Source organism: Falco cherrug, chromosome 3 (genome assembly GCF_023634085.1).
Source record: "Falco cherrug isolate bFalChe1 chromosome 3, bFalChe1.pri, whole genome shotgun sequence".
Lineage (NCBI taxonomy): Eukaryota > Metazoa > Chordata > Aves > Falconiformes > Falconidae > Falco > Falco cherrug.
This window is the reverse complement of record NC_073699.1, coordinates 84,215,349-84,229,559: the sequence shown is the minus strand read 5'-3', so window position 1 is coordinate 84,229,559 and position 14,211 is coordinate 84,215,349. Positions and strand designations below refer to the sequence as shown.

The 14,211-nt window shown below is 45.0% G+C and overlaps 1 protein-coding gene across 1 annotated transcript in view; it reads left to right on the top strand.

Annotated features, from left to right (window-relative positions):
• Positions 1-11,990: 11,990 nt before the first annotated feature.
• Positions 11,991-14,211, top strand: part of DAP (death associated protein) — a 56,782-nt gene continuing 54,561 nt past the window's right edge. Inside the window, exon 1 of the mRNA XM_055705381.1 lies at positions 11,991-12,168. Coding sequence (XP_055561356.1) covers positions 12,114-12,168 — 55 coding nt within the window. The 5' untranslated portion in view covers positions 11,991-12,113. The remainder of the gene's footprint in view (positions 12,169-14,211) is intronic.

The following is a 14,211-nucleotide window of genomic DNA, read 5'->3' as shown; positions in this document are numbered from 1 at the left end:
CTGATACACTTCTCTTCCCACCTGATAAAACCCAAAAGTATTTCTGAAAGTCAGTGTGTATTACCTCTTTAATTTGAAGGGTTTATTTCATGTAAGGCTTCACTCATGTTTTATACAAACATAACAATGGACTATGCCACATCTGTCTATCAGATATGATCACTGAACTAGATGCAATTCAACTCTACCCTGTAGGGTAAGTTAGGCATGGGATGTCTGAAGAGTATCCCCAGCTGACAGCTACAGTTGTAGCATGGGGTTTGATTGACTTCTGGTCCATGATGCAGCTAACTGGGATCAGTGCAGCATGCAGGCTCTCACATAGCACTTCTCAGACACTGCAGCAGCACCCCAAGGCCACTGCAGCAACAAACGAGTCCTCAAGGCTACCTTTGCTGGAGTCCCAGCATTTGCCCAGCAGAGGTCCAGGATAAAGCCCCTCATAGCTGAGGAGACAGCAGAGATGCCCAAGTGGTACAAGGAGTGTGGGAGACAGACCATGAAACCCACTCCAACAGATGAAGTGGAAGCACTTGAGCATCATGTGAGGTTTTTCCTTTGGGATTTTTCATTTCTTTTTTACCCTATGGACTTGGGAGTCATGAGATAGAAGTGCCCACGAGACTAAAAAGCAGCTAGGTTGTTCTCATACATACTTTCATCTGCTGAGGGTGAGTCTGATGCAGCTGAACTTTATGCCAGGGTGGTCTCCAAAGGACAAAAATGACCATGTGAACAGAAAGCAGGCAAAACAACAGGTACTTAACTGACGTATGGGACTGAGCAGAGCAAAGAAACAAGGCATTCCTTCCGGCCCAATCTGGTGGTGGAAGGATTTCCATCAGGTGTTCAGGGTTGGTAGCAATACAGAGGACTGGCTAATCTTCTGGAAAGACATTTGGAACAGGACCATATGGAGCTATTTTCATTGTCACATTGGGAAAAGATAGCAATAGAGCAGAGAAAGGAGAAGCCAGAGCTAGCAACAAGCATAACAGAAGCATAGGCAGCCCATACAGAGTGTTTTGAAGGATGCACTTTTAACCTGTGATTGAATTTAGGCAAGAATTAACTGATGGACAGAGGACAGTGGAGTGAAGCATAACTTGTGGCTGTGGGTAATGACAGCAAAAGTGCAGTTCAGTTTCAATGCGGAGCGCTGTCTTTTAGGCAGCTTATAAACTTACACACTGCTGTGCCAGATGCAGGTTTTGAAACTAAGATTAAGTTTGTGCCATGGAAAAGGGCAAGTAGGATGATAAGGAGTGGATGAAAAGGGCAAGGAAGGAGCACTAATACTTGAGCAGAAGGATGAGGCAGTTTGGGGAGCCAGAACTTTCCCAGTTAATCTGTATGAATGTGAGGCTCTGTTTCAGGGTGACCATAAGAGTCAATATTTCTAGCAGAGTTGTCCTTGAGGAGGAACCAGGAGCACTGTAGCAGCCAAGAATTTAAAATCAGCAAGGGGTTGGAAAGGAATGGCCTATAAAAAAATTATAAATGAGGTGGCTGCAAAGAGGATTATGGGTCCTTTACTCCTCTAGGACAGATATTGACAAAAGGATGTGATGAATTCACAGTGATCCATTCAGCCCCTCTCTTATACTCGCAGACTGTCCACAAATGATGGTGGTGACCCTCGATTAGTTCTTTGATGCACATTTTCCTTAACCTAGCAGTATCAGTCATTTTTCCCCCTGGCCTTGTAACATGGCTTGCAAATTGTAACACCAAATTGGTATTTCAGCTATTACCAGCTCACCATCACAATTTCAATTTTCTGGGATTCAAGATCCAGGGACAGTATTTCTTCAAGAAAGCAATGTCAATAGGTTGCTTGGTGGCCATTACAGCCTCTGGTAATTCATCAAAATGCAGTACAGGCAGTGAAATGGGAAGTGGAAAGCCGCTGGTAACTTACTGTCCTGAGGACTTTGCTGGAAAAGGAGGGAAGAGAGTACTACACAACAATGTGGTAGCGAACTGTGATAGCAGGGAGGTAAAAAAACCCTATGGCCACATAACACGACAGAGGGCTTCTGCACAGAAGCTGCCTTGGGAAGGTAAACAAGCCAGACACCCACACAGGACCAACCCTTGCTGCCACACAAGGAGCAGATAGAAATTAGAAGAACAAGGATGCCAAGAAGGATCCTTCAAACAATTGCAGGTGTCGCTGAGGGACACTGAGATATTGTATGGCATAGTGGTAGTGATTGCACAAAGGCACGGTGCATTAACCACTGCAAAATTCAATGGTCATGTACAAAAGAGGCTTATCTGTTAATGAGCAACATGATTCACCATAACATAAGCATGTAAGGTGCCTGTGGTACAGTGCTGATGGCATTGTGCCTTATTCCACGTAAGGACATAGGAGGCCTGAGTAAATGTACCTGTCTGAGACAATTCACTTCCATTTCAGGTTTGCTTGGGAAACTAGCTCCTCAGCCAGCAGATTGCTCAAGGCAATGCCTTTGTGCCTATGGCTCCTGAGGAAGGGTCAAGTCAAGGGACGCAGGCCTATTTTGCACCAAAGATATGGAAGGTCTATAAAAGCACATTCTGAGGAGTTTTTGAGGTTCTCAGGGAAGGTAAATCTGGAAGAAAATTACCTCCTCAATGCATATGTAGCACAATGTGGACTTCCTCACTGAGCAGGGTCTGGCAGTATCCACTACAGAATGTCAGTCCACAGCCTTTGCTCTGAGTACAGGGCTGATGGATTCTATGGAATGGTGTAGGAGTCCCAGCTCACAGGTTAGGACTGAGAGATGGCCAGACCTGGATTTCTTGGAAACAAGTGGAGAGAATACAAGACTCACACTTATGGGCAGTTACAGAGCTTCAGTCTTGAAGCTAGACAGACCTTTGCCTTCACACATGGCTATTAGTTATACAGCATATGACGCATACTAAAGTGTGTATTACTTGTTCTTTTGGAATTTTGCGAAGAAACTAAAGTGATTCCTGATATGACAGTCTGACTGGTCTATCCATACCTGCTATAAACGCAACAAATAAACTTATATGTAATTTTTTTTTAATATAAAAACCTGTTTACACACAGTTGGGTCACATATCCACTCTGCATTTAGCTCTTCACCTTGTATAGTACTTCTGTTGCATTTTACTAGATACAGCTGCATATGTGTATATACATACTATCTAATTACATCTTTATACACTATAATATATTATATTATGTGTGGAGATGGAGTTAGTGAAGCTAAAATTTAGTTGGATGACAAACTAGCATGGCTAAGAAGGACTTCTGTAAGTACATTGCCATCAAAAAGTAGGCTAGGGAGAACTTAGATCTGCTGTATGTCTCCTACGTAGGGGATCTAGTGACAAAGGGTATGGAGAAGGTGAGATACTTGGTGCTTTTTTTGCCTCAGTTTTTACTGGTATGTTCTTCCCTCAGGTGTACCAAGGACCTAATAACAGTCAGTGGAACTGAAGTGCTACTCATGGTAGAGGGTAACCAGCAGAGTTAGGGATCACTTAGACCAGCTGGACATATGAGTCTGGTGGGGTGCATCCAACAGTCTGGGATGGCTGGCTGCTGTCATTGCAAGATCTCTATCACTTTTCAATGTTCATGGTAATCACAAGGTTTCTGAAGACTGGGGAAGGCAATTGTCACACCCCTCTTCAAGAGGGGCAAGAAGGAAAACCTGGAGAAATACAGGCCAGGCAACCATGCATGGAAAAGTCAGGGAATTAAATTTTCTTGGAAGCCATTTAGGACTATAGGGTTGACTATTACAGGTGCTAAACAGCTGCCATTAACACAAGCTCATTGTAGATCAGCACCTAGAACCTGCAGGGTGGCTGTCCCAGAACTTAGGCACAGGCAGCCACTCTTAACATGAGTGAAGCTGGTTCTCAGCTTCCCATAGTACGGCATTGTGGTGCGTCCACCTAGGCCAACAGCCAAAGCAGCCACACAGCTGCTCCCTCCCTCCCTTTCTCCCACTTACTGGGGGAGCACAGAGTGGGAAAAAGAGAAAACCTTGATGCTGTGCAACCACTGCTCAGCAACAGCCAGAACACTGCTGTGTTATCAACACTGGTTTGGTCACAAATCCAAACCACAGCACCATAAGGGCTGCTGTGATGAGAATTGCCTCCATCCCAGCCAGACCCAGCACAAGCATGAAAAAACTTCTAATGATATTTTGATAAACACTTAACACAGGATAACTGTTGAACATAAAACTAGACTTCTGGGAAAAGTATAGAAATCATACTACTAGCAACTAAAATAAATTAATGTAAATTATGTAGTCTGGACAATTGGAAAAAAATGAAAATTGGTAAGCAAACTGGATCTTTGTGCAAAGAAAAAAAATACAGTGCATACTTTAAAAATGTCTTATAATCTTTAGCTCTCAACTAGCAAGTATTTTGAACATATATTCATTAAAACTGACAGAATTCTGGAACACAACTGAAAAGGAAAATAACCCTTCCACCATTGTTCAAACGCTGCATTTTCCTAAGGAGAGGTCATAAGACTTCCCAACCCTAAAGAATGCTGATATTTTGCATTCTTTTCATGTAAGAAGAAAGAGGACTGGAGAGATAACAGGAGAAAGAATGTGTTAGCCTTATACCCTTGAGCCGTGATGAAATACCAGTCTACTTACATTTAATTATGTTCAGTTTATAACAAAGCATTCAGCAGAAAACATCAATAAGAGTGTTGACACAGTCAGACTCCTTCTAATAAGAATAAAGAAGAATTATAGTTGGAAATCTGGCATCTAGAATTCAACTGAAAAGGGATTTTTACTGTTTAGCAATTAGTTCTCTCTGTAATGTAAAGTAGTGTTTCTACAGGAAAATTATTGGGTAGATTTACAACTGAGCTATGTGTTAAGATCAGTTCAAAGATTAAAAAACGACTACATTACTCTAGACAAAGACACATTTGGACTAAATATACACCACAATATATAATTTCTTGTTGTCTGTTACTTAATGTTCTCTGGAAGGAACATAAATATATAATGCACAGGGTAAAGACCTGAACTTTGCAACTGATACATTTGCGGCAAAGTTAACAGAAATCTTAGTTCAACTACCAAAGATCTGAAACTATGGCAACTTGCTCTTTCAGGAGAAAAAGTGTTTTTTAGAATAGATGTGAGTATCTCTTAGAAAGTTAAAGTAGGTCAGGTAAAGCGTATGTCAGGTACTGTTACTGTGGGAAGCTCTGAGTACCAACTTCATTCGTGTCAGGAATGGCTCCTTGTGCCTAAGCTCCAAGACAGTCACCCTGTCTAGCTCTGAAAGGTGCTTGCCTATGATGAGTTTGTGTTAATGGAAGCTGTTTAGCATTTGTAACAATCAACCCTACAGTCTTAAAAGGTTATTTCCTAGAAACCAGGGCCAACTGTCCATACTTGAGGACATGCAAAACTCACTTTGAAGCCAGGAAGAATTTCTATGAAAGAAAAGGAAGAATCTGAAGATACTGAAATCAATGAAGTTTGGTGGTGTTTTTCATGGATGTGGTATGTGACCCTAAATATGAAATATGGACACTAAGCAACCATCAGTTCTGTAAAGAGAGCGCTTGCAAGGCTTGCAGTCAGCCAGGTTCTCAGTTCCCATCACAGCCACAAACCCCCCCACATTCTGATGTTAACTGATTTTAGAAATAAAATGTGGAAACCCCTCCCCATCAAATCCAATGTGCTTGGAAACACTAAAAATTTAAATTAGCTTGACTTTTTTTCATTTTCACTTTTGAATTAATGCACATTAATTCTTTGCTTTGTTGAAATGGCACAGCTTTCACAGGTCCAAATCAGTTGCCATCTCAAAGACAGAATGGGATGAGAAAGAGAGGCACAGAGAAGCCGAAGTACAACACTAAATTTTCTTGAGCCTCATTTGGAAGCCATACCAGTAGCTCTGAGGAGCAATCGCAGTCCCCATTCCCACTGACAATGAAGCTGCCGTGTTGCTCAAAAAACCCAAGAGGCTGTGCATGCTCACAGTCTTGTGGAGGGAAGCCTTGTCATCTACAGAGCTAGAAGAACAAGACCCTTGCTAATTGGGCAGCAGTAGTATGCCCATTGTCTATAATGATAAACCATGCAATTTCTTCAGTAAGTCCCAGGCTAATGAGTCAACAGAGGGGTAACTGTGCCTCAAGAGGCCTGGCTTCTGTTTTCATCTCTGCTGCTAGTTTGCCTTTGGTAATTTATTTTTAGCTCTCTGTACTCCCATTTACCCATCATAAGGCAGGGGATAATGAAAACGATGGCCCTTATGCAGAATGTTGAGATCTTTGGATGAAAAAACTCCAAAGGATAGCTTCTACTTTCCCTGTTGCACTAGACATCTTCCTTCTTCCTTCTCTCCCTCCCTTCCTACTTTCCTTCTTTCTTTCTCTTTTCCTCTCTCTTCTTCCTCCTGTCTTCCTCCCACCTTGCTCCCTCCTTTGACTCTATAAATTGCTTTATTAATCTTCCATATCAGAATACTTCTGTAGTATCATCACTGTGAGTCCTAAGGCAGAACTAAATTGCGCTGAATTAGAAGAAGAATGAACCACAATATTTTGTGGAGCAAGGTCTCTGGAAACTCACAGGGCTTTATTTACTTTATTTTGCTTTATTTTCCTTTTAGTATATAGTGGTAGAGACATTTATAAAGATTTTAATGAAAAGCACTAAATTTTAGCTTAACATGAGGCTGTATTGTGATAGTGTTTTCCATTTGGGTTTTCCTTAAAGGCAGAATTCTCCCATGAAATCAATATAAATTTCTGCTTCAGCTGCATGGCAAATAACAACCCGTAACTGTTCTTGAAAGAAAAGAAACCTACTACAAATTATGTCACTCTAGCTTGCACCATACCTAAAACTTAACAGCTAAAATAATACGGTAAGCAACAGTGGGGAGAAGCAAATGTAAAAAGCAGTAACTGCATCTAAGATAGCTAAAAACAGAAAAAAAGAATGCTTGTGTGAAAAAGGGCTACAGAACAACTTCTTAATTTACTACAAACCTCCTGAATCTGATTCACATCTCAGCAGTAATCCCTCATACTGAGATATTGCTGTTTGTGCTGATTTAATGTTTGATAGCAGCTCAGAAGTCTGGACTTCATGACAATATAACGTAAAAGTGTCAATGTAAGGTTGCAACATTTCTTTGTGAAAAGATCATTCTACCTTTCTGATGAGACAGACCTGTTGCACACTTTTTACCAGAAATGTTCCCAAGGAAATTTAATAAATTAAAGCACCTGAGTATTACAATTACATTATGATTAAATTCAGTAACTTTTAACACTCAACAGATTTATGTGTTTGCCCCAGTGGGAACTTGTTCTAATTCTAAAGGGAAAAAAAATGAATTATATAGGCTTTCCTGGAAAACTGAATTGGTAAATCTAGTGAACAAATAAATTTGCGTTCCTTCTCAGAGTAACAGTGCAGTTCAGAATAACAACATGAAATCAATCAGATCATCAAGATAAGGAGAAACCAGCAAACATTGGCAACCCAAGTGACTTTAATTAGGCAATGCAAGAAGTTGGTAAGGGAAGGGTGAAAAATTGCTGCTGAAGCACCTTGCTCCTTGCCCCAGACGACTTTGCTTGTTTTCTTACCTGTGCTGTTTTCTCAGATCTGCACATTGCAACAAAATCACCTTTTTGGATAGCAGCCCACACAATCTCTGAAGATTTCCAAGCAAACCACAGTCTTAAAAACGGCACCCTTTTCTTAACCCAGAGTAGCAGTGGACAGAAATTAAACAACTATTAAGTGCCTTTTGCTAAATGCTTTACATATTTCCATGGAAGTAGACAAGCAGGTAACTTTCCTATCTTGTGACTGTATCAGGCTGCAAGTCTGCTACATTAATTAGTGGGTAACAACATACACAAGTAAAAAGTCTGCAAACTCAAAAAGTCAAAGTGAAAGTTCAAATTCCAAAGAAAACCTTTTGGTTTGTTTACAATTTCTCAGAAACTATCATGCTACCCTAAAAATGTCACAAAGTATTAGAACAATGTGAAGAAATGATATTTTTATTAATTGGCTGGGGGGCAGGGGAGGGGGGCAGAAAGAGAAATATCATTTCGTTTCTCAGTGGTTTTTAATCTTTAAAAATAGCAAAATATTAAAACATGTTGTTGAAACAAAATAGCCCAACTGCCACAACAACTGATTGTTTTTAGGTGAAACTATTTCAGATGCATGATCAAAATCAGCTGGTAGTTTTCATTGACAAAGTTTATCTATAAATTTGGCAAAAACCTATTCACTGAGGGAGTTCTGCCTACCTTATAGCTAAATACAGAGCAGTTTATTGTGCTTGCCCGGATTTACATCATGCATGTGCATATGTGCGCTGGAAATGACAGCAGAAGTTGAGTGGTGAAACAATTAGCGGCCTTTTAAGCATTGAGTAACCCCAGGTTGCACTATTATAATTTCCCCCTGACTTGAGCCCAGAAACGGCTTTCTGTGCGCTTCAGTATTTTCAGAAAGAACACAAACCTTTGCTGCAGGCCCTGAGTGAAAACACCAAAATTGCAGCCATCTGTTAAGTACTGTGGAGTTTCTTTCAAAATAGACATAAATGGTGTCCTAATCATAGTTCAACAGACTGCCTATTTTTAAAATAGACTGCTTACTGAACATACTTTGGGCTATAAAGCACAAAAATAAGAACCTAGTATTACTGTCAAAAGTGCTGTGAAGGGCCAACTGCCAGTGAAAATAGGTTTTATATGCATACTTTTGCATACTTTCCTATCTAAGCTCTTCACATGTTTGTTTTTTTTAAACTTAGCCTTTAGGATCTGTAAAGGGCTTTTTTCCTATTTTTGGTTGAGGGTTTTTTTTTTTGATTGCGGGAGCTGGGTTTTTGCCTGCACCGTCACCACCAAGGATGTAGCTTCTTTCTGCTTGCTATTTTAGTTAAAATTAGTAGTAGCTGGAAAATACTCTTTCTTGGTTGTGCTGGATAATGTCACAGATACTTGAGATACCTATTATGAGCTCTTACCTACTAATGGAAGGGGTGTGCTGTGGAATCCTTTCACAAAAATGCTCTTATTCTGAAACATGCACTGGTCTTCAAAACATATTAAAACACAAAATAAAAATATTCTAAGCAACCTGATTTATTCACTCTTCCCTCACAGCACTGCTACATTTCAGTGCCATGTTGTGATGCTGTCATTCACTAGTTTTCCAGTAAAGACTTGCATTTGCTACCATCTCTGGGAAAGGGGTGTCAGCACCAGGCGTGGTTGATTTGGCAAAGGAAGTGACTCCACAGCCAACTTTTTGTAAAAACTCTGCCTGTTTTCCATCGAAGTTTCCCACAGTTGCTCCTATTCGTTCATGCTGGTGCACAAACAACCAGACTGCTGGCAACAACAAACCGACCGACACCACCTCACATTTTAATGCCTGTCATTAATAAAGAATAAAGGGCATCACTACTAATACTATGTCACTGCTGCTAGCTGGAGAAATGTATGTTGCCTTAGATCCACCAAAGAAACAATCACTCTATTTCACAAAAAGTGAAATCTCACAACCTTTACGGCATCTCCTTATTTAGGCGTTTGACTTTACAAATCTTGATTTTTACACTGGGGGGGGTGTGTGTGTGATTCTTGTCTTTTTGCTTTTCTTCCAACATGTTAACAACAATAACTGAATGATGACTGAAAATTAAATCCTATGGTATCATACCAATTTCTATATAATTCCTCTAAAAGCACAGAAACCTGGTATTTGCACAGGCCCCTGTGCTTGAGGACGAGTAATTACGTGTACTGACAAGTATGGGAGGTCTGAGAACCTCCAGGCTCTGCAAAGTGGCGAAGATCTTTCCCTCTCCTTACCGCATGCCTGATCCTCCGCATGCTGGCTCCTGCCTGACCTACCTTCAGTCTTTCCTCCCACCCCCAGGGCTCCTCATCCTCATCTCACCCAACCAGTCCTGGCTTCCACTTCATTGCTTGAGGAAAGATGATTCTTGTCTGGCACCATGACACTTGCTCTGCTTCCACAATTCTCATGCCACCTCTCCACCTGAATCACTGCTCAACTTTTTGTCCTCATCTCCTTGTCCACTCGGGCCAAGACCTCCTGCGCCTTGCTTCTTCCTTACTCCATCCCTCTTCCTCTCTTCCACTCCATGCTCCTTCTGCACTAGAATCCTTTCCCTTGGGATCCCAGCTTCAAACCTGAGGTACCGCTGCATTGCAGAAAACACCCTGTTTCAGCTTGGTGCTTCTGAGGTGTACTCAGGATGGATGCCCTATTTTAGCCATGAAGCCACAGCAAGCCTTCATACAAGGCCTTGTGTTAATGGCAACATGCAAAGTCTCGTAACGTCCAGAAACGTTTGCAAGAACAGCCGAAGCACACGTTTGATGTAATTATCCCTCCCATACCAAATTTTTGTGCTGAAATATGAAATTATTACCGATTCTTAGAGAAAGTCATTAACTTGCGGGGGTTTTAATGTCATAAAGGACATCTTCTTTAATTTCAATTCTATAACAGCTGGTTTAGATTAAACCTGCAGCAGCAAAAATTCATACCAACTCTGGTAGCCAGCACAGGGAAATCCAAATGAAACATACCTGGGAAAAAGAAGAATAACTGAAAATACAATATTTTGAGTCCAGAGGACAGTAGACAAAGAAGCATTAAAATCTCCATTTAGGAGACAATTCTGCCTTAGAAAAAATTATAATCTGAACAGACTTTGACAGAGACTGGAAAGGGAATTGGCATCATTTGTGTTAGGCTACACAGAAGGTGACACAGCTGAAAATATAATCTGAGACTCTGAAGTGCTGTGTGTGTAAAAAATTGAAATTACCCAGCAGCAAAATGCAAGAACTTAGTTACAGCATTTTTATAACATTTGTTCACGCAGGCTGCGAAAGATACTATGATGCTATTATATTTTGGACTGTTGCAAAAAAAGTTCTGTATGTTTACCCATCGGTTCTATTTCGACCATGGTAATGTCATTGCAACACAGAGTGATAGCAAAAACCTGAAATATTACAACATTAATTTCCCTGTAACATTCCTGGGATGCGGTATCACTACAGCACTTTGGGGGGGTTCAGCTTCCAACCATCACACGCTCGCCTTTCGGGTGACTCGCTTTCTTATGTCAAATTATAAATAACAAGAACAGCCCGTATAGCTTCCACTTTGCTGCTAATATAATTCGTTCAGGTATCATGCTCTTCCCGCACCACTTGGGAAATGCACCTGAAGCGGCTGAGAGGTTTTGTGAACGGGTGGGATTCGGCGCCGTGATTGCAACGGGAAAGGTACCGGGACCCGCGGCGCGGGCGGCGCTCGGCAACGCAAAGTGCGGCGGATGATGCGAGCTGCCCATTAGTCGCTAATTGGAAGCGTTATTTGAAGTGCAGAGGCACATAATTCAGAACCACATTAACTGCCTGTGCCGCTTCCTCGCAGCAATTCGACAAAACGGCGTGCCGCCCTCCCGGATTGCCTGTGCTACCGGAACGGGGTGAAAGGCAGCCGGCTGCGGGCGCCGGTCCCACCCGGTGAGATGAAGTCCTGTTGCTGGGGGGGGGACCCAAGCGGCAAGGCCGGCTGCAGCGGGGCGGCGGTTCCGCAACGCTGACTTCACACCGAGCAGTGGTAAAACGGATAACGAGAAGTTAAAGAAACCCGAAGCGCCGGGTGAACAAACCGAGAGACGGCGACAGACCGAGGCAGCACGCCGCCGGCGCCGCGCCAGGAACGGGCGGCGCCGCCCCGCCCCGGCTGCCAGCCGCCGTCTGACCCAAGCGGGGCGGCCCCCCCGCCGCGGCCCGGCCCCGCCCGGCCCCGCCCGGCCCCGCCCCGCGCCCCCCGCCGGCGGCGGCACGTCCGCGCAGGGGCGGTGGCTGCAGCGCAGCGGGCGGGCCCGGGCGCCGCCCCTCGGTGGGCGCGTCCTGGCGGCGGCGGCGAGCGGCCACGTTGACAGGGCGGGAGCGGGCCCGCGGCGCGCAGGGCAGGCTGGGCGCTGGCCGGGGCGCGGTGTCGGGCGCGGGTGCCCGGTGCGGGGCCGCCGCCACAGTAACAATGTCTTCGCCTCCCAAAGAGAAAGCAGAGACGCGGGCCGGACACCCTCCTGCTGGTACGGCCGCCGGTTCCCGTGCCTCCGCTCTTTCTCTTTCCACCCCTGGGGCCGGGGGGGCCGGGGCGGCCTGGGCAGCCGAGCGTCTCCGGGAGAGCCCGGCCGGGCGCCGGTTCGCCGCGAAGGTCTGGCGGGCGGCTGCCCGGCGCTGAGGAGGGTGGTCTCGGGCGGGTCCCACCGCCGCTGCCGGCGGGTGTGTGACCCCGGGTGGCTCCCTTGTGCTCTCTGCTCGGGCGCCGCCGCCCCCAGCTGCGCCCGGTTCGGCTTTCTGGCGCCGGGAGGTTGGCGCCGTCCCCCCATCCCTGCCAGCCGCTCGCCCTCCCCCGGCTTCCACCGCCGGCTGGTCGCCTTGGCCGGCAGCGGGGGCCACGCTCCGCTTGCGGGCTCGTCGTGTCCGTGCGGTTCGGCATCTCCAGCCTGCGCCCCGGGAGGCAGCGCTGTCCCCGCCGGTGCCCCTCCGTGCGAGGCCACCCCGTCCTCGACAGGAGGGGGTGGGGGCCGACGGAGCCACCGCCTGGGGCTGGTAAAGCGGGCGGGCGACGGAGCTCCGCAGGCTGCGGGCAGCGCGGGGCCGGCGGGCAGACGGTCGCTGTTGCTGCGGGCGTTGCGGTGCGAGTGTGGCACAGCGCTGCGTGCGCCCGCCGGCTGGCGGGGCGGGGGGCGAGGCGGGCGGGGGGGTCCAGCCGCTCGCTGGCAGCCCAGCGGCGCAGCTCCGCCGCCCTCCGCCCGCTGCTGCCTTGCCCGGGGTAGGAGCTGCGTGTCGCCCTCGGTGGGGCACTGACCTGCCACCCTCCGGTGACCGCAGCTCTTCTGATGGGGTTCGGTTACCCGCAGTGTCCAAGTTGTTTTGTTCCTTCACGTCCTGTTAGTTTTTTCTTCTTTACTACCGCTTTCCTAAAAAAGGGAACTTTGGTCCCGGCACCAGCAGCTTTTCATGTGTCTCCTAGTGTTTCCCAGTGGAATAGTTTTTCATTTGGGGTTTTTTTTTTTAAGTGTTACAGTCAAAAAATGCTGAAGTTCTTAAATCACAGGGTGGTGAGTTTTATATTCAAATCAGCTGATATGATTTAAAGCTAAAGTTGAAAACAGTTTTTGAACTCTAATTGAATTCTGCTTTTTTTTTTTTATAACAAGGACCTGAAATTCCTGTAAATAGGTAACAGAAGTGAGAAATACTGGCTTGGCTAGGCTTTGCACAGCAAGTACAGGTCAGCAGTACAGTTAAGCCAGTCTCTAGGCTGAGCAGAGTCACCCCAGTTCTGCAGCCCCCCTTGTCATGGCATTAGTTCTTACCTGACCTCTCGGTGAGCTGGTTCAGGACCCAAACCAAAGCACCTTTCCCGTTGTCCACAGCCTTTGCGGCCATAGCCCCTCAAGCTGGCTCACCCTGAAGTCGGGTAAATGTTGGCTTCAGTGTAAGCGGGATGGTTAAGACCTTAGGCTGGTTTAGCTGTGTCTTCCTGCTGTTAACATCGATGGAAAAGGAATGAAAGGTAAATGGTGGGTATTTTCATTTAGCTGCTTTGTGACTATTTTCTGATGTTGCATGGTTGAGAGTTGTGCTTCAAAATCTGTCTTTTGAAACGGGTGAAAATTTTTAAAGACTGAAATGAGCCTCTGTCAGCCATGTGAGAAGCTAGTGATGCACAGTGCAAAAGCATAACTCTAGTACAGTTCAGGTTTCCCTTGCTCTCAAGAGTATTTTAGTATTACTATTTTTTTCTTTGTAAAACATGCATCCGCATATGAACTGAAGAACTTTTTTTCCGGTATGTGCCTTTTAAGATCATTAGCATCCCTGAGTGGATTTTTGTGAGTATTTACCAGTTCAGCTTTTGAAGGAAAGCGATCACCAAGTCTGTCATTGAGGCCAGAAAAAAACTAATGCTTTACAGTATCTTAAGGTCAGTTCTGGAAGAAGCCGGTTCTTAGCTGGTTTGCAGAGGAAAGCGGTCCTGTGGTCTTTCAATGCTTGGAAAATGCACAACAAATGTGCTGACTAGTTGATATTCACTCTAGGGGCTGAAGCTAGGTTTTAATCTT